The sequence below is a fragment of the Chelonia mydas genome, chromosome 1 (genome assembly GCF_015237465.2).
Source record: "Chelonia mydas isolate rCheMyd1 chromosome 1, rCheMyd1.pri.v2, whole genome shotgun sequence".
NCBI classification, from domain to species: domain Eukaryota; kingdom Metazoa; phylum Chordata; order Testudines; family Cheloniidae; genus Chelonia; species Chelonia mydas.
This window is the reverse complement of record NC_057849.1, coordinates 225068318-225093070: the sequence shown is the minus strand read 5'-3', so window position 1 is coordinate 225093070 and position 24753 is coordinate 225068318. Positions and strand designations below refer to the sequence as shown.

The following is a 24753-nucleotide window of genomic DNA, read 5'->3' as shown; positions in this document are numbered from 1 at the left end:
ACAACATGTCAAGTAAGGCAGAGCGTGGGGACTAACAATAAGAAGGAAGTAAGAATGATTTAGATGTGGCTTCATAGAAGGTATTTGAAAACAAAAGCATGTGGGAAATGGGAAGCCAAGCAAGAGATTGATGGAGACACCACTGGAGGATGACTCTGAAATGATGTAGATATTCTCAAAAGGGGGCAAAAATAAGAATGAGAGAAGAGGTTACAGACCAGTGAAGGTGAACCAAGGTGTGAATGAGGCTCAGTACCACAAAGAATGGTGAAGAAAAGCAGAAACAAGAGTGTAGGTAGTGGAAGGGAAAAATGATTACATAGATTGTAAACTCTCTGCAGGGAGTGGGACTGTCTGTTTTTATTAGGCACTATACCTAGCAGAATGGGGTCCTAATCTGTAAGTGGGGTATCTGTTCATTACTGCAATACATATAATTCATAAAGGGATGGAGGAGATTACATTAAAGTTTGTGAGTTTCCCTTGATCTCTGGGGGTGTTTGGTCTGAGAAGGGACTGAAGGATTGAGGCAGGTTGTATTTCTGAAAGAATGAATATCACACCATCCACACCACTATTAAATTGTCAGTCAAGTTTAATGCATCATAAAGAAGTAAAACTACATTGGCATATTTAAGACAAACACTTTTTTTCTATGCACACTATCCACTGGACAGTCCCCTTTTCAAAATAACTACTTTTAACAGTCCAAGACACGTCTTCAGAAATTCTTCACATGTTCAACCTTCCATATTTTCCTTTTTTAAATTTGTCTGAGAAGAAAAAAAAACATTAAACCTGAAAACACTTACATTGCAAGCCACATTAGAATGCATAATTGGCATACAATAATCAATGTATAACAATTGTGTTTTACTTAATTCACTTTGTTCATCAATAAAAGAATATAAAAATCTTGTTCAACTGAGTGTTAAGTGTATTAAAATAGATTTGTATAGTACTGCACAGTTTCTCCCGGAGTTGTGAAAATGGTTGAAGGGGACCATGTGCTGCCTAGTGATGGGCAACTGAAAAGGCCAGTCCCTCATTTAAAAAAAAATGACATTCGGCACCATGTCATATGCTGATGTGAGAGACTAGCTGTGTGTCATGTTCTAGTGGTTCCTTGCTTTTGTTTTGTTTCATACCTGTTGTGCTAAGTAACTAAAGGATCGGAGAATGGAATCAGTGGTTGTGTGAAACTCTGCATTGTTAGAGGAAAAGGGGTTGCCCATCACTAACTTCCGAGGTAGGCCTCAGGATTACAGGATAGGCCTGTGGCCTACGAAGGCGCCAGACTGACCCTTGTAGTATCAGGAAGACTCACTAGTGAAACAAGCAGGAGCTCTAAGATTTTCTCAGACTAATACTAAACATTTTCAAATGTGTTACAAATCAACAAAATTTAAAAAGGAATTAAGTTTGCAAAACCCCAGCAAACCCTTAATCTTCCACAGTCCACCCTTCCCCCAAAATTCTTGCTATTATCCAATATGACAAACAACCCCTTGAGGCAGTTTTTTTTCCTGTACCATTTTTGCAGATATTCCTGCAAACAAACAAACAAACACCCCACCAGCTTTTTTCCATGTTACCTATTTTTACAATAAAAACGCAGTACAAAAATGTAAAATTATTTTTTGGCATATTATCTGTACTGGCAATAAAAGAAAATCAATCTTTATTTGCTTTTATTTAAAAAAAAAAAAGGTTCAAAACATAACCAAAAAAAATAAAACCAAACTGAACCCAACCTGCCAAAGCTATCCACTATATGGTTTATGCTAAATCTTGCACAAAAACTCCATGAGAAAAATACATCAATAGCAAAATAAGTAAAAAGGACCTGCAAAAAAGTAAGGAATTTTACAGTCATACCTCTTTAAATACTTCAGAACGCATATACAGAAGCATCAGCATGAAAATACTTCAATATTTTACTAGAAACGCTAACTTCATACAGGTTTTTAATTTAAATATCTGCAATTCAGCTATAATACTGAAAAAAATGATCTTTTTGTTTTAAAGGCTCTGTGAGCGTCCCATGACGTCATTCTTGTCAAACGGCCCATCTTCAGTTCACCTGAATCAGTGAGGCAGACCTTGTTCACTTTGCTAAGAATCCATGTCAAGTCCTAAGTAGTTCCGGCTCTTTTTATATTACCAGTTTCCTCCCGCAAACAGCTTTAAGCCCAGCTACCTCCCTACTAGTTTACTAACTCTTTGTATTTAAAATTTTTCCCTTTAAAGCAAACTTGTAAAATTGTCTGCCCTCCAAAAAGGATACTTCACTTTCTATCAGCCATACTATTTCTTTTCCTTCTTATTCATAAATACATTAAGGCCAACATAACAAAACAAATCTCATAAGCACTGAAGGTCTTGGCAAATACAAAACTGCAGCAAAATCTGCTCTGTGAGAAGTTGCTGCCAGAGTGACCTACAAACTGGACTGATTGGCTTAAGTTCTACATGTGTAAAAAATGAGATTGTTTTTTGTTTCCTTCATTTCCCGTTGTTTCAGTTTAATCTCTCCTTTGCGCGTGTATAAAGTTTTTTTTTTTCCATTTTCCCCAGACAGCTCTGTCAGTTGTTACCCTGTGATTGCTGCAAGGCTTTGTGCTTGGCAGCAGAGGCCGATGAGGGTTTGATCCAGGGGACAGTTAGCAGGGAGGAGGTGGTGGTTGTCGTCATGGTAACCTGAATCATCTGCTCATTTTGTATCAGTCTAATGAGAGTTTTGAGACGTTCCAGCGATGACTGAGTCCCTTTCTGCTGGGCCAACAGGCTGTTTTTTAGCTCTAAGCATTTCTGTTGGAGAGAGAGATGGGGAGAGGAAAGGAGAGACTGAGAATACATTCAAATTGGCATCAAACATCTCCCCAAAAATGCTTTCCATGTCTGGAGAACATGTCCATCTCAAACAAATTACGTTCTCCTTTGCAGATAGCAGAAACACAAGTATAACTAATGAAGTAATGGTAAGTGATGCATTATATGCACCAATGATCTTAGCAACAATATTCATCTAAGATCAAGTATATACTGAGGGCGCTTTTGACCATATCCTGTTGAAAGATAGGAAGAACACATGATCGTGTGATGACGGTCTACAGATTTTGTTAGCATGGATTTACAATGGCCACATTACTCGAAAGTGGCAAAGCCACCAATAACACTGTAAGTCTTCTCAAATGACTTCAGTAAAACCTTCAGGTCAAACTACACTCTGATGTACGTTGTATGTGGCACACATTTCACAGTCCATTTTAGGGAGATTAAATAAAGTGGTGTTTGTTTTAAATCTGTTTACCTAAATCCAGGCAATTTAGTAACAAGGATGCCAGTAACAACTTCTAAAGACAACCTCAAATATTTTTCAGGTATAAAATGTTAGTTTAAGGGCCACTATTTAATGTTCTACCATGGCTAGAAACAGAAGTCTTATCCTACTGGGAAGGGTATTTCTGGCTTTTAATGGATGAAAGCTCCTGTTTCTCTCTCCAATAGGTCATGAGACCCAAATAAGTTACTGATCCAGGTCTGCATATTGTCTCTCATGGGCCTTGGTCCAGAATAGTTTTAGGGGAGAACATTCTTGGGAAGCAGGAAACACCTGAGGTTTGGGATTTTGGAATAAGCCCTGGGGGAGATGGATTAGAGGGCATGTGAAGTAGTCCAAGGTGAATAATAAATGCATAGGTCTGCAATTTATAACAATATCACTGTCACATGTGGTGTGTATGGGGTTTTCCACTTAATTCAATTGGTAATTTACTTTTTTAGTTAATCTAAATCTCAGGAACCAAGCATCTTTGATTGGATAAATATTATCATTGGCCAAAATTGCCATTTAAGAGAGACTGCTTCCCACTCAAAGGGCCTAATTCTGCTTCTGCACCACTCCCATTGACTTCAATAGCAGTTATTTTTATGCATACATACACACGATAGTTTGGGCTAGCTTCAACTCTCTTTCATTCTGAAATCTCTAATCCACTCCATTGTTCTAACCACTAGAGAACATTCCACCCTACAGAGACCTCTCTCCGTGCATGTGTTAGTTTCCATTAGTGCTGATGGTGGTTATGCACAGTTAAAGGCAGTACTTCCCATTGTGATGTCTTTTAATAAGTTATTACTTTTCCTTCCACTCTGTTTTAAACGTGATAAAATATTTAACATGCCTCTCCTGGATAACTGCAACGGTAGAACAAGTACTGACCAGTTACTGTTGCAACTGCCACTTTAATTTTTCGGGATAGAGAAGATTAAAATATGTATTTACACCATATTACAAACAAACAAGCAGATTCTTATTATTAGTAGTGCTATAGTTTGGGGGCGGGGTTGTGGTCAGATAGCCATGCCTCAAGTAAGTCCTGATGTCCACAGCAGCTAGGAATTTGGGTTCTGAATTCAGGCTAACACTCTCTAGAGTGGCAGGGACTGGTAGAAGTAGTGTATACGCATACCTGGAATCAGGGTATGCTTGGGTGACCCCCCCTAGCAACACTTGGTTCTAGTTCCTGTAGGAGATGCCGAGAACACTGCTATGATACTAGACCTTCTGAGAGTGGTGACGATGGTCATATCTGCCTTACCTCATTCTTTTGGACGGATATGCAGGCTCTTGGCACTGAAGCAGCTGGTCATGCACAGATCTTTCTTGTGAAAGATGGGAAGTGCTATACTGTAGTTATACAGCTCTGACTTGTGTATAGAATGGGACAAAGGATACGTTTAATTTTGTATTCTGATTTGAGTGGAGAAGTGCTCCAATAACAGATCTGCCACTGCCTCCTTCTGCTCCTCAACCTGCCAGTGTATCTTGCTCACCTCCACACCCCCACAAAGAGACCCCATATATGTTTCTTTGTAAAGAAACTATTCACACTTGAACATGCATAGTTTGTGAGCATAACTCATTTCCCAGCCATCAAATCTCAGTTTTTCAAGCATAAGCGCTTTATAACCAATTCTGTAGGAGACAGTATGCCCCACAGTCTGGAGTCTTACTTTAACCGCATTGTTGAGAAGTCTCTCTTTCTCTTCCAACTGTCTATGTTCGCTCTTCAGCTCGCTGCCTTTCTTTAATAATTTTCTCTTCTCTTCTTCTTTGACTGTAGAACAATAAGGTTTAGAATGTAAATGTTAAGATACAGACTGAAGAAATGGTGTGCACTGACTCATGAGAATAGGATTAAGTGTTCTAGATGGAGCACTGCGTAGGTCTACCCCGTCCCATCTCAAAATGCATAGCCAGAGAAACTGAGTTTCCAGTTGCACATAAGACAACTCTCTATCACTTTTGAAATGGTTCAAGCAGAGGACAGACATTATTCCACAACACACCTTTGAGGTGGATATAGAATCCCTATTTTATAGATAGGGAAACTAAGGCAAAGAGATTAAACTACCTGCTCAGGGCTACACAAATTCATTTAAGGATATTTCTTCTCACAAATGCTAGGTACAAAATTTCAGACAGTCATGTCTTTATTAAATCAAAACCAATACTTGTTAAAGCAAAGGCACTAGTTCTTATCAAAGACTATGTTCACATCGAGTTTCATGTTTTCAGTCATAAGAAATTTTTACACTGGCCTTGTACTTTAAAGTGTAATTAGAATTAGAGCTTGTCTTAAAATGTTTGCAAACAGTAAATTTGCCAAAAAGTGCATTTTGGGGGGCACCAAAACTACTTGTGAATTAGGGTCAAATTTAGTGAACAGTTTTGGCCGAAAAAAGGAAAACACAAACACAAATTTAGAAAATGGCTAAAAGGTTGTTTTGAAAAAAATCAAAACTGTTTCAAGACAAAGTACTGAATGGAAATGACCAGTTTCTAAATGAAATGTCAAATCAAAAAATTTGATGTTTTTGAATAGACATTAAAAAGGTTTTATTATTAATTGTTCATTCAACTTTAGAATTTTTCTCCAATTTGAAAAAAATGTATGTTTTTGTCTCTTCCAAAGTTTTTCTTTTCTTTCAAACTTTTTAAAAGAACAAATTAATCTTCAATCCATGACTGAACATCGAAAACTTCAGCTGAAAGGTAAATGTTACAGAAAATTATGTGTGTGAGAACAGGGGGCTGGGATGAAAAGCATTTAGTAATACTGGCAGGCACTACAACCCTGATCTTATGGAGCTTTAGCTCTTCCACGCATCTTGCTAACATGAATTTATGCCCTCTGAGTTAGACAGTCACTTTCATTTTAAAGGTTTCAGAGTAGCAGCCGTGTTAGTCTGTATTCGCAAAAAGAAAAGGAGTACTTGTGGCACCTTAGAGACTAACGAATTTATTTGAGCATAAGCTTTCGTGAGCTATAGCTCACTTCAAAGTGAGCTGTAGCTCACGAAAGCTTATGCTCAAATAAATTCGTTAGTCTCTAAGGTGCCACAAGTACTCCTTTTCTTTTTCCCATTTTAAAGGTGAAACTGGGGACTAGAGAGCCTCTTATCAGGAATCATGCCATTCTGTACCTGTTTTATGAGTAACATAGGAATGAACAATAGCCAGAGTTCCAGTCCATGGCACATTTTCATCTTTCTTTAATACCTATAAATCCAGGGAGCAACAAAAATTAGTAATCCACAAAGAGAGAGAGAGAGAGAGACACACACACACACACACACTCTTAACGTCTTCCCACTCACCCCACAAAAAGAACTTTACTATTACAAAAAATGGTATAATTGGAATTATAAGTTGTAAACTGAAATGCAGTGGAAAAATTCTGTAACTTTTATTTTACTTCACTATAAACAGTGTTACTACATAATTGCTAGGATGGGGTTTTCAAATCTCACACTTGATCATCACCACAGAGGACCAAAGGAATTATTTTCCAGCCCCCTTCATACAGACTTACACAGTTTCCAGGACAGTTAGAGGTATTTTGCCTACCTATTAGAATACTGGAGATAGAATACTGGACTTGATGTATCATCATTCTGATCTAACATGGCCAATTGTATTGGGTATGAGAAAGAGAAGATAGGCTGGTTCCACTGAATGTAAATATAGACCAGCAATTCTCTTTGACATGTCCAAAGAAACTAAATAGAAATTTTTCCTAGGGGCTAGAGCAGAGAATTCTAAGGAACAAAAATTAAGCCTGCTCATTCTGAAATTTAGCAACATTGATTTACAGTTCTTACAAACCTGGTGCTAATCATTTGGCTTGTGTGAACACTGTTAGAATTGCATTTATAAAATGATTATCAATAGCTGCATATGATAAATCTTATAAAGAAGATGGCGTACTCTCCTTATAACCTTCAGATCCTCTGGTGCATTGTCTGTGCATGACACTGTCTCCTCCATCTGCAAGAACTACATTACTTGCTTTGCAATTGTACGTACAGGTGGTTTTTATTGTAGAGAAGAAAAACGTAAAGGAAATGAAAAGCCATTTTTAATCTTACCATGAAATCAGGAGGGGAAAAATGTAAGGTAAGGTATGAGACCAGTACTGTGAAACTACCAGGTACCAAAAGCAGCAAATTACCGAAGAATTCAATGCAGTAGAATTTCAGTGTTATGGACACCTCAGGAATGGAGGTTGTGTCTGTAACTCTGAAATGTTTGTAACTCTGAACAAAGCACAGTTCAGGCTCCAGATCCAGTAGCTGACACTTCAGGCCACAAAGCTCTGGCAGCTTTCTTTCTGGATTGGACTGCGTTTGCAAGCTTGTCCCCCTCCCGGAAGAGAGAGAGAGAGAGAGAGAAAACGTGTCCCCCTCCCAGCTGGGGAATGGGGGTGGGTAAAAACAGCATGTCCACCTCCCGGTGGGGGGTAGAGGGGGAAGGGGTGAAAGTGGCACAGACCCCAGCACTGCTCCTGCTCTGTTGGCTCTGGCTGCCTTAGGTTGACAGTCCCAGCTTCTTCACCTCCTAGCTGTAAGTGGCTGCCCAGCATGTGGGGGTGAGGTGGGAACAGGCAGCCCAGCCAGCCTACTTTTAAGATGCAAAACAGGCACAGTAGATTATTTGACTTTTTTTTTTAGTCTCTGCTGCTGCCTGATTGGTTACTTCCGGTTTCACATGGTGCCTGGTTGACTGGTCAGTCCTTTACTCTGGTGTTTGTATCTTTGAGGTTCTACTGTATTACTTTTGATAATCTTGTCTCCTTAGCTAGTATCGTAGGCTGAAACAGCCTCTAGAATTATGATGTACAAACTCACTCTCTCCTTTTTCCTTTTCTTGGAATGACTGCAATACACATGCCTCAACTCACTTACCTTTTGTTGGCACTTTGGGCAGGCCCAAACCCCTTTGGGGATAGTTTTAAGAGGAGGGTCCAAGCAACTGAGATGATATGCTCTTGGACATGTGCCACATGGTTGCAAGTTAATGCCACGCTTACATGCTGTACAGTGTTCATCGTGGTGGATTTCATTCTGAAAGAGAAGAAAAGGGTAGGTTGGGTCAAGTCAACTCTTAACATAACTTTCCATGAGCAGCACTTGGAGTCACTACTTCACCAGACAGACCATTCAAACACAATATCTCATTTTCAAAAGCTTCCTCGCTGCTGTAGAAGGAAGACAAACAATTTTGTACTCATCAGCAACAAACAAGCAAAATCCAATGAGTTGCAACAAATAGAAAAAATGTGAAATAATCAAACAATCACACAGACAGCAATCAAACACAGATATGAATCAACTAATGTTTCCAGCCTGTAATGTTATAAATTATTCCTCTCTGTTTCTGGGAGTGTGTCACTGTCACTTCCAACACACATATATCACCAGGTGCAGTTCTATTTTGATGAGTGGGCCAATGTCAATATGTGGCTCACTTGTCCTTCAAGTCCACAGTAAAAGCAAGCAAGCACAAGTTTCTGGGGAAAAAAAAAGCACAGTTCCAAGTCTTATGCACACTGCCTTGAAGAGCAGCTAGGGAAACATGCATGAATACAACTTTCTCCCACATGCCCCCCCACAAATTTCCTATAGAGGGCCCCCATCCCTCTCTTCTCTATTTTGTTAATTATTGTTTTCTGATTTAAACAGATCCACTATGACAGATCCACTATGAAAACCTTTCTCAAACAAGACTGATTAGTACTTTATCTGTAGTTCATTTTATATATTGCTAAATCTCATTAACAAAGTTACAATGTCATGTAGTAAATTGTTATGCTAATCTGGTGGCACTGTTAATTACTCTTCATATAATTAACTACATTTTAATAAAAGAGAGACTGATTTTGGAGCTCTCATGGTTTGTGAATCATTACATAAAAACCTCAATTTTCCTACTAGTTTTCCAGGGGAAAAAAAAGTGATTTATTGAAATAAATTTATTCTATAATCATGTTTTCATCTTTCAGAATATCGTTTTTACAAAGTTTCATGTCAGCTTTATCCAGCATCAGATCCTAAACTCAAAATTACTCTTGTCCAAAATGCCTCTCCAAAAATGTCAATATTAGAAAGCACTATTAAAAATGTCTAGATTGTAACCTTAACAGAGAGAGATCTACTCAAGTAGAACAGTAAATATTTTTCTTAGATGTTTATTAATACCACAAAGCTAAACCAGCATTTTCTCAATCAGTGGATTCTACAAAGTATTAAATTAAAACCTGTGAACACGAAAGCACACAAGTTCAACTTGTTCTGAAATTCTGCTTTAATGGCTCAAAGATTTAGGTAAACTGGAGAGATTCCAGAAATGGTAGAAAAAAAGGGAAAGGAAACATTGCAATTTTGTACCCTGGCAGAGACTACACTAATTAACAGCAAGCACTGTATTACATGATGATGAGACAGACAGTGGTAATATACAAATCTTGCTAAACATACCTTCCAACATGGATCCTCATTTGCTAGCACATGAAAGAAGGGCAGAGAACAAGTTAGTGGACAACACATCAGTGCAATGAATTTTAGTCAAGCCATGACACAAATGATGAAAGAAGGGGGGGTTATAGCCAGTTATTTTAACGTGAACATGAGAGAGTGACACTTGAAATAACACCAATGAACGTTTTAGTATTCAGAGCTGTATGTTATTTAGGTTTCAGGATTCGGGCATCTGAAACTCTAAATGCTGAAGATGTTAAAAAATTTCATAGTACCAAAAAGTTGAGGTCTGTCCTAAACTTCCGATCGATAGGAACTGTCCATGCTTAACTAGATAGGAAAAATTTTTCTCTAAAGGTTTGACTCTTCCAAAGCGGAACACTCTGGCCCCCAACCAGCAGAGCACTTAAGCAGGTGCTTACCTTTTCAGTACAGGTGTAGTCCCATTGACTTACAGTTAAGCATGTGTTTAAATGCTTTTCTGACTCATGGCTAGAGTGCTCAACACCTTGCAAGATCGGGCATTATATTATCATCAACCTTTCTACATCAGAATCGCTCATGTCAAAAAAGTGTGTCATGTTTTGGGCTATCGCTTAGATGACTCTTTAATGGTTGTAGCCCAAGCCTGATGGAAAGAGTAGTTAGAGGTGGTTGAAAAATACACTGAATTTTTCAAGGAACTGTTTGGAAAAATTAATTCTTTAATGTTTTTTTTCACAACAGCAAGTCTGTAATTTCCATTACTGAGTCACAAAACACTTGGGCACAATGTCTCACTGAGAAGTCCTAGAATCTCTCTCCTGGGCTCCTGTAAGTCAGCTGATGGAGTAGTCTTTCTTTGGGTTAGGAGATGGAAGTCATGTGGAAACTTCTTTCTTGTGCTCCTTTTCTGATCACACATTATCTGGTGTGTGTTTACATACATATGGCAGACAGAATTTGATCCACATGTCCAAAGCACCACTTGTATTCATGCTCACACACACTGAGCACAGTGAAACTACGATTATTCAGATGAACGGGGCACATGAAAGCTATTCAGATAAACAGAGGGGTGGATAATTGGAGAGTTTTTGATATAGGCGATGCATGTCAGGGACATGACCTCATTTCAGCTAAGAGATTTTTCCCAATAAACAAAATCTGAGTAATTGACATTTCACCGAGAATATCACAAGCACCATTCTCTCCTATGTTTTTTGTAAAGGAAGAGCTGTTTCCTGCACACTGTGTTTTCTTTAACAAATATACAATGCTTTTCAAAAATAAATAAATCCTTTTTGGTTCACATTTGTCAATAAAGTTGACCTACTCTAAGTGTCCACTTTTTCCTCTTCTACCTGCTGGAATGATCTAAACTGAGAATTATTTTTAAAGGGAGGTTGGTATAATAAGCAAGTTGGTGAGCTATGCAATGGAGACAATTAGATTAGAGTGTAAATTCTTTGGGACAGGGACTGTCTTGTTTTTCTGTGTTTGTACAATACCTAGCACAATGGGGTCCATCACTGGGGCTCCTAGGTGATACCACAATACAAATATATAATAACTAAAGCTGTGAGCTATGTAATTAAGACAGACAATGGAGCAATTGTTCAGCACAGCAACAGGGATTTTAGATATTAGGAAGAATAGTTATAGGGCTTACTAAAATAACTAACAATTAAGGTAAAACAGTGTCATATCCCAAGCAGCTCTGTGACAGTCATGCCCCTGAAGCTTTGTCACCTGTCTAAAAACATGGACACACAGAGGAAACAAGGAGATTTACTGAGGGTCTGAGAGTAACCTAGCTAATGTTGTTCTCTCTAGGCATGTGTTTACAGGGAAACACAGGCATCAGTATTAAGTTGTATAAGAAGAGTAAGGAAAATGGGATATCAGCAACATAGGAAGAAAAGACCAAAGCAGGTCACAACTTTGCATCTGTATTAAAATGGCACTTTTAATTGCACCTTAATACTTTAAAATATTTTTTTTATTGTAGAAAAAGGATAAAGGTCCCTGTCCTTTCCTACCTCTAAAGTACTATCGTGTATAAACAGTAGAATCTAAGTTGTAGCAGCTGCATCAGAGGAAAGAAATATTCACATCTCTTTACAGTCTTCCTCTCCTGTTCTGCAATGTATTCAAGCCCCTCATCCTCAGTTCTACACAGCACTGTCCCCCCTACAATGCAATTTTTATTTCCTTTTATGTTCTGTTTAATCCTCTCTCCTCAACTTTCCCTCTTTCTTCCCTTTTTTCCACTCTCAGTTCTGTGCCTTTTCTCATGCTGCCCCTTATGCCTGCCACTTATTCCTTCTTCCCATGAGCCATTACTTTTCTTCTCCAAATTTAGTTCAGTGTTGCCAATTTGTTTTTATTGTGAAATCTTACAAAAATTTGGTGTTTTCCTTAAAGGCTCAGCTCCTGGAGTCATTGAGTACATGAGAATTTCACTGTTTCCTTTGAAAATTAAGTTTCTACTCTCATAGTTACAGAGTACAGTTGGAAAATGTGAACCCTAAAAGCTGAAAACCAGAAGATGAATGAAAAGACGCCCTAATTTATTTTTTTAGTCTAATCCTATGGTTTTTGAACATTTGGAATTGCAATACTGCCTCCTTAACATCTGCTTTTTCTCTACAACACTAGAAACCTGATCTTTCCACTGATTTCCCAGGGCTTTGGGGATCATGCTATATATCCTTATGACTCCTTAACTTTATCTTTTGTTTTGCAGTGTAACCATCTATTTTCATTGCACAGTCCAAGGGGCAGGGGTCTTGTATAGCTATGCACACTATGGTACTCTAGAAGTAATTAATAACAAATACAACTAATAAATATTTAATACCACATCATAATAGCAATGTATTCATTTAAAAAATACTTACCTCTTGCTGAAAGGAACAAGGGGTTATTCAAATAATTTGATGCAAGGCGTTTCCGCTGCAAAGGGAGAGAAAAGAAACCATACTGTCATCTCAAGAGCTCTGGCTCTCTTATACTTTTCTACCATCAGTCTCGAAGGAATTTCCTTCATGCATAATCAGTACTCAAAAAGCTAATTCTGTGACTCAGAATATACTCTGCTTAAGGCTTCTCAGATGGTTAGCTAAACCATATACAGCTGCATTATTAATCTTCTAGCAAGGTTTCTACAGACCACTTTATTAGATTTTATTAACAAGTGGTAAATGCAAATTACCAACATTATTGATTGGGCTTCAGGAGTGGTTCCTGGGGTCTGTAAACAGTACTAAAAAACCTGACACCCAAAGAACATTTATCATAAACAAATACATACTAAATTGTTGCTGTGAGACAACACTTTTATTAGTGTCGATAGAATTGGTGATGAACTTTCCACAGGAGGGGGAAAGAAGTCACCACTTTGTGTGACAATTATCTGCATTTGATACACGTAAATTTTGATTACAAGCTGTACACAAAGGCCTGGGGAAAATATTTCCCCCCAAACATTAATGTGCACTACCTTTAGGTGTCAGAGGTCATCTCAGTCTGAAAGAATTTCAAACCTATGGACACCTGTTCTCTAGGTACTTGATTGAGACAACCAAATAACATTCCAACCAGTTACCAGATGGTAACAGCTATTGGTCACTAGAAACCTGGGTTTGCAGTCTAGAGAATAAAGGTCTCCATCCACGGTAATTGCTTTCCTGAGCCATCCAGCTCCTGTGCTGTGACCTTACAAAGAGTGCTGTGCTCCTCCAATGTACGTTGTTGAACCTACTTTCAGGAAAATCAGAGTTTTCTTTCTAACAAATGATTTATTCAGTGGTTAGTAAACTGCTTTCTAGTGTCATGCTCTTCAGAATACATGAATGACTGGATGGCTAATGAATTTTCAGTTGACATCTGTTCCTTCAGAAAACATTCAGCCTGAAACATAGCCTTCCTTCTGTTTTAAAAAATATACTACCCAGGGTGGAAGAACAGAATAATTTCTTCACAGCATAAAACCCCCAAACATGCTTTTGGGCAGAGATTTAGCTGCAGAAACAGAAGTCCAATTTGAAACAGCAACTTCATATTCACAATGAAGGCAGTTAACAGCACAATGAAGCACACTTTCTTGGCTCCGGCAGTTTGGGGGAGGGGTTAAGTAAGAAGTGTAATTTATATGCAATTTCAATTTAAACAATCATGAATTAAAGATCATCCACTAGATCAGTTGTAAATTAAACTGCGCCAAAATGTCTGAAAACTGCCACAAAATACCTCAGCTCACTGATTAGTAAATCAATCTGAGAAGCTAATTGATTGGAGGAATACCATCTGCTTCCATTTTATTTGAATGACATTCCCTATGGTCAGTCCTTAATGACAGCTCTTAATGAGGACAGAGCTGGTCAGCCACATGACTCTCTCATTTTAAGATTCTTTCTACATGCTATTCTTCACTTCAGGATATACTTTTGAGAATAAAGTCTAATAAGAACAAGGATATAATAAATGTATTTACCTCCTCATCAACCCTATACAAGTTAATTTAATTTCTCAAAAATACTGCTCAGGTTAGGACCAAAAAACCCATGCAAAATACATTTTAAACAATCCAGTAGTAGTACACTTCAAGCCAAATGGACCTTATATGAGACAACACAAATAAAATACAAATAATACTGAGGTCCCCATTGAGCTGGGCACTATATGCACATATAGCAAGAGACTCACAGTTTGAATTAATAAGACAGAGGGGGTGGGGAAAAGGAAACATCAACATTCCCCATCTGCGTAATAGGGATAACTGAGGCAGAAAGAGATTAAGCAATTTGCCCAGTGTTACAAAGCAAGTCTGTGGGCAAGACTGGGAATAGAATTCAGGTCTCCTGAAACCCACTCCACTGCCGTAAACTGCAAGACCAACCTTCCTTACAAATAAGTCACTCAACAACCCATTTACATTCTGCTTACCAGTTCCCTTCTCTCAACAATCAACTACCTTCCCTCTACCACACTGGCCAAAATAACCGGAAATCTCAAAAAGTTTGTTTAGCTAAGAGTCTGCATTACTGATAATTTGTTAAGCAAAATCCGTGTCCTTTGGTTTATAGCACACAGGAAAAACTAATATATGTTCCTTATACGTAGAGTTTGCCAGAAACCAAAATTTCCATTCTATGGGAGATTTCAATTTTTTTTTATTCTGAATTACAACTGAATGATAACATTTCCAAATTCCCTGTGGAACAAAGATTCTGAAAAATTTTAATTGAAAACTATCATAACATTTAGTTTAGATAATGTCTAATAGCTTCCTTGTCAACATATTTCATTTTAATATGGTAAAATGTTTCATTTTAATAATGTTGATCCATTTTGTTAACTTTTATTACAGTAAAATATTAATTTTAATGATATAAAAGTAAATCTACAAGATAGGTAAAATGCTTTTAACCTTTTCAAAATATTTTGCCATTATCAGAACAAAATGAGAAAGTCAAAATGTACTTTTTTTTTTAAAATAACCCAAGCTTTGAATCCAATGCTAGACGAGGGTCAAATTTTGTCACACCTGCGAAAGCTCATTGAATATGGTAGTACTGGAATAAAAGAGCAGAAATTAGATGTCAGGGTTTCACTTCAGAGTTCCTTTATTATCAACAGGACCCATAGGCACATTAGTTAATAAATGCTCGTGAAAGGGCTAAATTGTCTTCTTTGGAAAATGAAGTCTTCTCTGCTTTTTCACTGACAAGTATTACATGTGTAGCAGCAGTGCAAGTTTCAACATACTGACCCACCACTGTTCTTCAGTCCTGACCTGGAAAGACCCTTCTCTATGGGAAAGAGAGTAATTAGGTCCCATGTTTATTTAGCCTTTTTTGGCCTCTGCTCAGACCATCAACAAGGGTTCCAGTTAGAGCCAAATGATGTTCGGATGTGAAAAGCTGTTGCCTAGAAACTGAGATAAAACATGTTTGTTTCATACCCCCTCCCCCACCAATCATATGAGGTTCCTCATTCATATGTACTTTTGCAATAAGAAGCACTTAAGCCTTTTATTGGAATAGAACAGAACTGTGGTGAAAAGTGCATGATAAAGTACCTCAGTTTCCAAGAGTCCGCTATAGGCTGGATTTGCTGTGCTTCTTCTCTTTCTTTCCTGACGCTTGCTCTGGATTTCTGTAACCATGGAAAGAAACGTTCATTGTGTGTTTTTCATTCATCAGGGGAAAATGTAGATCTAACTTGTTAAGCAAGATGCTCTTGCCCCCAACGCCTTGGGCATTGTGTTCAGTTTCAGTTTCTACAGTATAATTGGGTTGCCTCAGTATTGATAGTTGCTGCAGTTCAAGGTCTGATATTACTAAGCCTTTCTTATAAAATTCAAACACAGGCATTTTTATTTCATCTTCCTCCAAAACAGGCTTGCTCTGCACTAAAAGATTTTATTATGATCCCTTCAGAAACATATTTAGAAAGCTCCTTCAGATGGCTTTCAAAACACTACCAATATCTGTTATTAAAAAAAAAAAAGCATATCAAACATATATCCCTTGCAAGTTGTATCCAGTAAAAATCACAGGGCTATTTTGAAATTTTACTGTATATTGGTTTTGTTTTCCTCAGGTTAGGAAGGTGATGAAAATCAGGGTCATAATGAGAAGCTAAATTCAATCTTAACTATGGACTGATAATTTGTCTGTCCATAGTATACAGTATTATGATCTTGTGCATAGAATGTAGTATCTGTTACTGGCACAGGCAGAAGTAAGGCCTTCTAAGGTCATCATCATAATTGGAACTCCAGACGCACCAAGTCACAGTCCTATTTAGAAGTAGGGAAACACAGGAAAACTCTTGTTTTCCTACACCAAAAGGGATTTAGGAGTAACATTGGCTGTGAAAAGTAATGCATAATACCTCTGTAAATATACAAAGATGTAGATAGGGTAAAATCCTGACCCCATTGATGACAATAGGGCCAGGATTTCACCTGGTGTATTTCACTTTATTCTTTGCAAACTGTTTGTGAAAATGGAGGAAGATGTTTACTGTGCCAGTGTATTTTATAGCCTTCATTTTTCAAATCAACTAGTAATCTTGGATGCGCCATTTCTGGGGACTCAGCGCTTTCTGAAAATCAGGCTCCTGAAACGTGTCAAGTTGAATTCTGAAAATCACTAGTCACTTCTGGAAAAACTGAGGCTTATATACACTATCTTTTCTCATTTGTTAGTGCTGGTGAAAAACGCTAGAGACTGAAGTCTATGTATTTACAGGCAGCAGCTGTGCAAACTTTTTCTCAACGTCGTGATATCATGACCATAAGGGGCTACCTCTAGTAGCAAGAAATTAGTTCACCCCAAATGCCCATCCAGCCTTTGGCTTTAGCTGAGGTTGCCAACAAGTGTGCTGGAGGGTTTTGGTGATGTGGACACTCACTGAGTAGGAACTGGATTGAGAAAACTAAGCTCAAGTCTCCCACAGGGCATGCCCAGTCACCAGATTGTAACAACTTTTTGTCATTGATGCTGGATCCAGGATGCACTCTGGTGACCCACTCTGGTGAAATGTTTGGTTCTCACCGCCAATGCCACAAGTATGCATGTGTATTTTTTTTAAAAGAAAAAGCTAAAAAGAAATACTTTAGGTGGGTGTCATACATCAGCAACACATTAACTGGAAATCAGCTTTGTCCCCAGCGAAGCATCAGTCCACTACCACCATCACCAATGAATATCTCTTGTAAATTGGTCTATGCAGCCTATATTGACAATGTATCCTGAGTGACATGTACCTCTTACAAAAATCCAACACAAGGTTCATGTGTTCCATTTACTACTTAAACCCTCAAAAGAGAGTGCATATGGCTCAGGTTGACTCTCTGCAGGGCAGTGTGCTGCTCCCAATGAAGGGAAAGAAACTTTTCTGGAAGTTAGCTGGAAGGGTTGCTAGGCTGAAGTGGATCACAGCCCATAAGTTGTCTAGGGCCCTCAACCACAAAGTAAATCAATACAAAGGAAGGCAAAAGATATTACATAATAGAGTAATGATATCAAATAAGTTTTAATGACCCAGTCTGAATATGCTTTATGTTTTTACTTCCAAAAGCGTAAAATTGCTAAACACATTAGACACACTAAAAATAAGCTGAATTTAATGACCAATACTGCCTGACAAACAGCAATGACTGGTAACAGTAAACATGACAAAGGATTGAAATAATAAACTCTCAGGAGTGTGAAATCTGTTGAGGTACTTTTCTTTGACAGTTGTAATCACCACTAATTGTGAAGAAATACCCTTTCTATAGTAAATGACTTTATACGGAGCCATTTATTTAGAAGCAGTAGGAATATTAAAAAAAAGTGAATTTGTCTAAAGGGACTAATTTTGCAGGATTAGAATAGTATGTAGATTCAAAAATGTAAGTCTTTGCACTTACAGTATAAGGAAGAAAATTGGGTGCTACCTAGTATTTTCAACATAGTGGCATCGAATTAGCATGTTTTAATGAAACCCAAGGGCAACAGAATTATTCAAAATGATGCTCTTCATGCACTTTATCATAATTTCAGATTCTGCCCCATTTTCCTCAAATATAAAAGAGAACATGAATAATCTCTAAGACTTGCAATCATCATCTGTACTTTTGAATTATAAGAGATGAGCAAAAAAATGCTCTCTCTTAATTTCCATTTCAATCTATTTCCATTAAGGATTAGGAAAGGTGACATCTTAAACTTTCTTTAAACTGCTTTCAAATTTTCAGTCTTCAGGACACTAGGATGATTTTCTAAAATGCAAATATAAAGAGAAAAGCCACTCTGGAAAATCGAGGAACAAAATTAAAGAAAACATACTGCATATTTTGGCATGATATTGTTATTAAAATGTTACGGTCTCCCGATACACTGAATAAAAAAAATTAATGTACTAGAGAACTAGGAAGATGAGTGGTTTTATTAAAAAATACATAAAAATCAAATTTTCCAATGGTAACACGGGCTCTAACTCAGATACTGAAGTACGTGCCTGACTTTAAGCATGAGTAGTCTCATTGATTTTACTAAGAGCTTGTCTACACAGTGGGGTAATGCTCTTTACCGGGGTGTGATTTCTAAAGTGCACTAACATGCGCATTAATTGGTCCATGCAAACCCTGCTGGTGTGCATTAAAAGTTCCCTAGGGTGCTCTGTAGTGCTGTTTTAAACAATACTACATTAAAGCCCTCTGGAGAACCTCTAGTGCGCACCAGCAGGGCTACATGGACCAATTAATGCATAACACATTAGTGTGCTTTAGAAATTACACCTCCTATAGAGCACATAACACCAATGTGTAGGCAAGCCCTAAGACTACTCGCATGCTGAAAGTTAGACATATGCTTAAGTATCTTCCTGAATGGGAGCCATAAGATAGGAGTTTAGTAAATTAGTTAGTAATTTATGATTCAATCATGCAAAATCAAAGGCGAGATTCTCAAGTGGCATAAGCTCCAGTGACTATGATGGAACTATACCAGTTTATACCTGCTGTGGATTTGGACCCAAGTTTTTATAGAAAAAAATGCACTGCCTGAAATTTGTAGTTAATGTTTGGATCTCTTCCCCTTGCTGCCAAAAAATCTATTTCACACCTGCAGCAAATGTGCAAATCAGGCCACTTTTCTCCATCTACACTTTCACAACAGAAAAAGAGGCATAAATCTGTTAATTCTTGCAGTTTAGTTTTGAAGATTGATCATGGGACTACAGAGGTGACAGAATACATAGGGATCAAACACACACTGAAAGATGGACATTGGCCCAGATTATCCATTGTGCCAGCTTTCTAGCTGGTGCAGCAAGTGGATTGGGAGAGGGGAGGAAATCTACCTACAGAAAGGGTTGGCAAATTGGCTCTCTGATTCACTACCCAGATCTGCGTTGGTCACAGCTTTGGTGGAGTTTAGGTTTTCTAACCTATGACACTCGTAACAGTTCTCAAGGGGCCATCTACCAGCTGGGGACTGCTTGAGAGCAGAGCATTCTTGCCAGACCCCCTCCTGACCCCTTATGCCAGGCGTCCCAGCTGAGGAGTCAATTTCTGCTCCCTGTGAGGCATGCAAAGAGAGCTAAGCAAGAGCCAGAGGCTCTGATCCATTATTTTTAGGATGGGACAGTTGAGCATTGTTAAGATTTTACCAAATCCTTCTGCTTTCTGTAGACAGATTCCTCATTGATTCTTACTGTCTGCAGCACAGTATGGAGAACAGATGAGATTACAGACTAAAGTGTAACTGTAAAACAATATATGAATACTTACCTTCCAAGTGTTCTGTTGTAACCAGGCCTAATGCTACCATAAAGGCAATTTTCTAGGGAAAAATTAAGAAAATTCAGTTTTGCATCCTATGATAACAACTGTAAAAAAATGCCAGCTTTGCCAGAATAAACTCCATTTAGGGATTTTATAAAATTCTACTTTTTGAATAAATATATAACAATGTGAACTTAAACTGAAGATCTTCTTCAGTTACATGTGAACAGACATATGCCACATGCATGATTATATGAGTCTTGGTAACAAGCATAGGTTTACCAAAATCCAATGATATAAACATAAGAATTTACAGTATCATCAAAACTCCACCCCGATCCTGCTATTTTTATGCTAGAAAATTTCCAGAGAAATGTTTAGTTCATTATTATTATTGGTTGGACGTGTTATAAATTAAACAGGCCAGTGATACACTCACTAAACTTTACACCACTATGTATATTCTAATAATTAGCTGTTACTGAAGGCATATTAGGCATGTTTTCCTATTGCCATTCAAAGTCTGCCCCTCCCAAACACTGTAGAAAGAATCTCACACATCTAAATTAGTCAGACACAGGGTTGCCTTACAACTGGACCCAACATCTTCCAGCAGATAATAAACAAGCATCTCCCACTGACTTCAGTTGGAGCCATGCTGTAAAGCAGAATTTGGCCCATAATAATACATAGTATTTTTATATAATATGTACATTCAAATCACTAAACATACACTAATGACTCTTCCCAACACACTGATAGGTACGTGGACAAGAAGTGCAGCTGGTCAGGAATTTTACATCAACATGATTTTTTCAGTGGAAAATGCAGTTTCAGCAAAATTGAAATTTTCCCTAGGAAATGTTTCTATTTTCTTGTAATATTTTGGTTTGTATTGTTTTGACATGAACTGAAATATTTTGATTTGTGGAAGTGGGCCAAACTATTTAGTTTTCCCTCATTTTGATATTAAACTACATCTGCCCACAGTGCCTCATAGCCTTATTTTCCCCTATGGGACAGGCTCTTTGGCAGGACTATATCTCCCAGGATGCATGGCAATCTCCCCAAACTGAAAGACATGCCGCAGCATGGAGGTACATGACTGCAGGTGAATCAAGAGAGTAGCAGTCTGATCAGAGAGCTCAGCCCTTGGGGACAAGAGGCACCTTAACTGCAATGTCCATGAAGTGCCATGGCACTATAGGCAGGTGCAGTTAAGTGTCAAACTGACTCCAAATGAAATGTTTAGATTCATTTTGTTTTGATCAAAAGCATCAAAACGAAACATTTAGATATTTCCTAAGTGAAAATTAAAGTTTTCATTCAGTGAAAAATGTTCACATTTTGACTTTTTGTCTCTATTTGGGATGAAAACAAAGCTGAAATACCAGAATTTCCAGTTGTGATGAGAATTCCGATTTTCAGACCTAGTAAGCATTATTATCTTCATTTTACACATGAAGAAACTGCAAATGAGGGGCACAAAGGGCAGAGTGGGGTGCCTTTATCCTTTTTGTTCCTTTTAAAGTCTTTATCAGAAAGGTGAAGTGATATGCCCAAGATCACACAGTGATGCAATGGCAGAGCTAGGATTGGAACTGGGGAGCTCCTGACTGCCAAATCCATACTCATTCTGCCAAACCACATAGTCTGCTCAAGGTTCAGTTTTTGCCATAGATAAAAAATGGGTAAGTGGCATCTCAGCACTGGCAAACTGGATGATAGGATTAAATTGCCTCTTCAGCTACTGTGGTGATGATGGGCATATAACCAACTGATAGATTTGCATGACAAATCTTAACTCCGATAATCTGCCCTCCCTACATATATGAAACACCAACTGGTATCAGTGCGGGTCCTGCACATGAAGGAAAAGCAGAATATCTGATCTGAGATTCACTGTGTAGATCTGAGAGGGGAATTTTGTCAATAGATTTGAATTACAAGCAGCACCTGACAAGAGAAGCTGGGAGTTAACTTTACAGCATGATAAACCTTACCTTTAGTGATTCAATAGGCTTTTTAATTTCAGGCTTAGAAATTTTGAACAGTCAATATTTGATTAAATTCTCATAGCAGAACCATAAATGCATATGATATTATCTGAAAATTAAATTGTGAGGAGGAGCAAAGTGTCAATCTCTTGAATCTAAAATTAAATTGAGATTGGAACCCCTGCTAAATAATTTCCACTTTTTATTACAAAAAGTATTTTAATAAAATTTTCTAACAGAATTAACGATAGCATAGTTATTTAACATATGCACAGTATTCATTAAATGGACCTGATAGTTATCTCACTATTAAGGATAGAAGAGTCAGACCTTAATAGATGTCTGCAAGACAATCTCGTTTTCAAAAACCGTAGTACAAGCTGTATTTCTTTAACGAGTATTATTTTAATGGTATATGTATTTTTATGGGCTTCACTTTTTCATAATGATGTGTTCAACTGAATTTCACTCAAAACACTACCTCCACTGCTATGCATTTTTCCACAAAGCTGAGGAGCTACAATGGAAAATTGCTAATTCTCACTGCACTAATCCATAAAAGTGATAATTCAGTCTATCCAGGTTCTCATTTCACATTCATCTCGATGGTATATCAGCCCCTTAAATGTGTTTAAAACTGAAGCATCAATCTCTCTGTTCCTTTCCTCTGTAGACAGGAGGAGTAAACTGTTTTGACTGTAGTATTTTCTTTTAACTGTGCGGAAAAATATTGCAAGAAAGCTATACTGAGGAAATGAGTGAGAAATGATCTTAATTGAAAAAAAACCCAGGAAATTGATTCTGCTAAAAATTTCAAAATTATGATGGTTTTCCCATTTTCCAGGATTCACCATGAACATTTTTGGCAACATTTTCTGTGACTTCTAATTAAAATTTTAATTAAAATTATCAACTTTTTTCATTTATCAAGAAGTGTGTATTCAGCAGCCAAAATTCTTCCATATAGTTTTAATAAAATCTTAATTTTTTAAATTAAAATGTTGCTAAAAATGTCATGGAAAACATTGCCAAAAATGGAAAATTTCACTGTCAGCAAGTTTTTGCAAAAAGTTTTGTTTTCTTAAAGAGGCCATGTTTTAATGAAAAAACTTTTAGTGCATATTTTTTTTTGACAAGCTCTATAAATCAGTTTTATATTTAGGCCCCACTTCAAAAAGGTATTTAACAGCGTGCATTACTTTAAGCATTTCAGTGGCCACTCAAGCAGTCAGTTAATGCCAAAATTACACACATGCTTAAGTACTTTGCTGAATCAGGGACCTAGGTCTGATAATACTGTGATCCGTTTACGCAACTCACATCTCTTTAAAACAAGCCAGTTTTCTCCCCGACTTATCAGCAAAAATTGAGTGGGTACTTCCTTAAAGAGGAAGCATAGCTCAGTACAGTAACTCCTCACTTAAAGTTGTCCCGGTTAATGTTGGTTCATTGTTACGTTGCTGATCAATGAGGGAACATGCTCGTTTATAGTTGTGCAATGCTCCCTTATAACGTTGTTTGGCAGCCGCCTGCTTTGTCCACTGCTTGCAGGAAGAGCAGCCCTTTGGAGCTAGCTGGTGGGGGCTTGGAATCAGGGTGGACCGGCAGCCCCCCATCAGCTCCCCATTCCCCTAAGTTCCCTGTGCGGCAGTCGCCCAGCAGGTTACCAATTGCTGGCAGTTCAGCTGTCCCTCCCCCCACTGCCATGTGCTGCTCCTGCTCCTCTGCCTTGGAGCTGCTCCTGGGAGCCTCTTGCTTGCTGTGGGGGGAGGGGGGAAGAAGGGTGCTAATGTCAGGGTGTCCCCCTCCCCCTGCCCCCCGCTTACCCCATCTCCAAGAGCAGGTGGGGACACAACAGGGCTCAGGACAGAGGGAGCTTGCTGGTAGCAACTGCTGTCTCAACTTGCTGACCTACTTAAAAAGGCAATGTACTTAGAGTGGCATCAGAGTACTTAAAGGGGCAATGCGCATCTCTCTCTCTCACACACACAGGGTGTGTGTCTCTGTCTCTGTCTGCCATGCTGTCTCCCCTCCCTCCATTTGCGTTGCCTTGTAGAGTGTGAGGCTACATCAACAACGTGTTAACCCTTGAGGGCTCAGCCGAATGCTAGTTCATCATTTAGGAGTAAGGCATTCCCTGGGAAATAGCCCACCCTCTGACTTCACCACCTCAACCAAGCTTCCCAATCATCATTGCTGTGTACAGTATTAAATTGTTTGTTTAGAATTTATACTGCGTATATATATATAAAACATAGTATTTTGTCTGGTGAAAAAAAATTTCCTGGGAACCTAACCTCCCCACCCCCCATTTACATTAATTCTTATGGGGAAATTGGATTCGCTAAACATTGTTTCGCTTAAAGTCGCATTTTTCAGGAACATAACTACAATGTTAAGCGAGGAGTTACTGTAGTTAGGACACAAGTCTTGGTTTTGGGAGATCCAGGTTCAATTCCTTTGGGCAAAGCACTTAGGGCCAGATTTTTAAAGATACATAGATGCTTAAAAATGCAGATTTCCAAAAATAGATTGAAAATCAATGCAAGCTAGGCCACACCTGCTTTTGAAAATCCCACTATGTGCCTATCTGCATCTTCAAGCACCTCCATACTTTTAAAAGTCTCTGATCCCCATCTGTAGAACAGAAACAATATTATTTCTCCA

The 24753-nt window shown here is 38.2% G+C and overlaps 1 protein-coding gene across 17 annotated transcripts in view; it reads right to left on the bottom strand.

Annotated features, from left to right (window-relative positions):
• Nucleotides 1-577: 577 nt before the first annotated feature.
• PHF21B (PHD finger protein 21B) overlaps nucleotides 578-24753 on the bottom strand; it is a 206892-nt gene continuing 182716 nt past the window's right edge. For 11 of the 17 annotated variants that reach the window (XM_037914592.2, XM_037914558.2, XM_037914548.2 and 8 more), the window contains 9 exons: nucleotides 20096-20147; nucleotides 15890-15966; nucleotides 12708-12762; nucleotides 9826-9848; nucleotides 8817-8858; nucleotides 8254-8412; nucleotides 6493-6568; nucleotides 5020-5123; nucleotides 578-2811 (listed from right to left, as the gene is read on the bottom strand). In XM_037914592.2, the coding sequence (XP_037770520.1) occupies nucleotides 2587-2811; nucleotides 5020-5123; nucleotides 6493-6568; nucleotides 8254-8412; nucleotides 8817-8858; nucleotides 9826-9848; nucleotides 12708-12762; nucleotides 15890-15966; nucleotides 20096-20147 (813 nt within the window). In that variant the 3' untranslated portion in view covers nucleotides 578-2586. The other 6 variants (XM_043537822.1, XM_037914563.2, XM_037914578.2 and 3 more) reach the window with 2 other exon arrangements.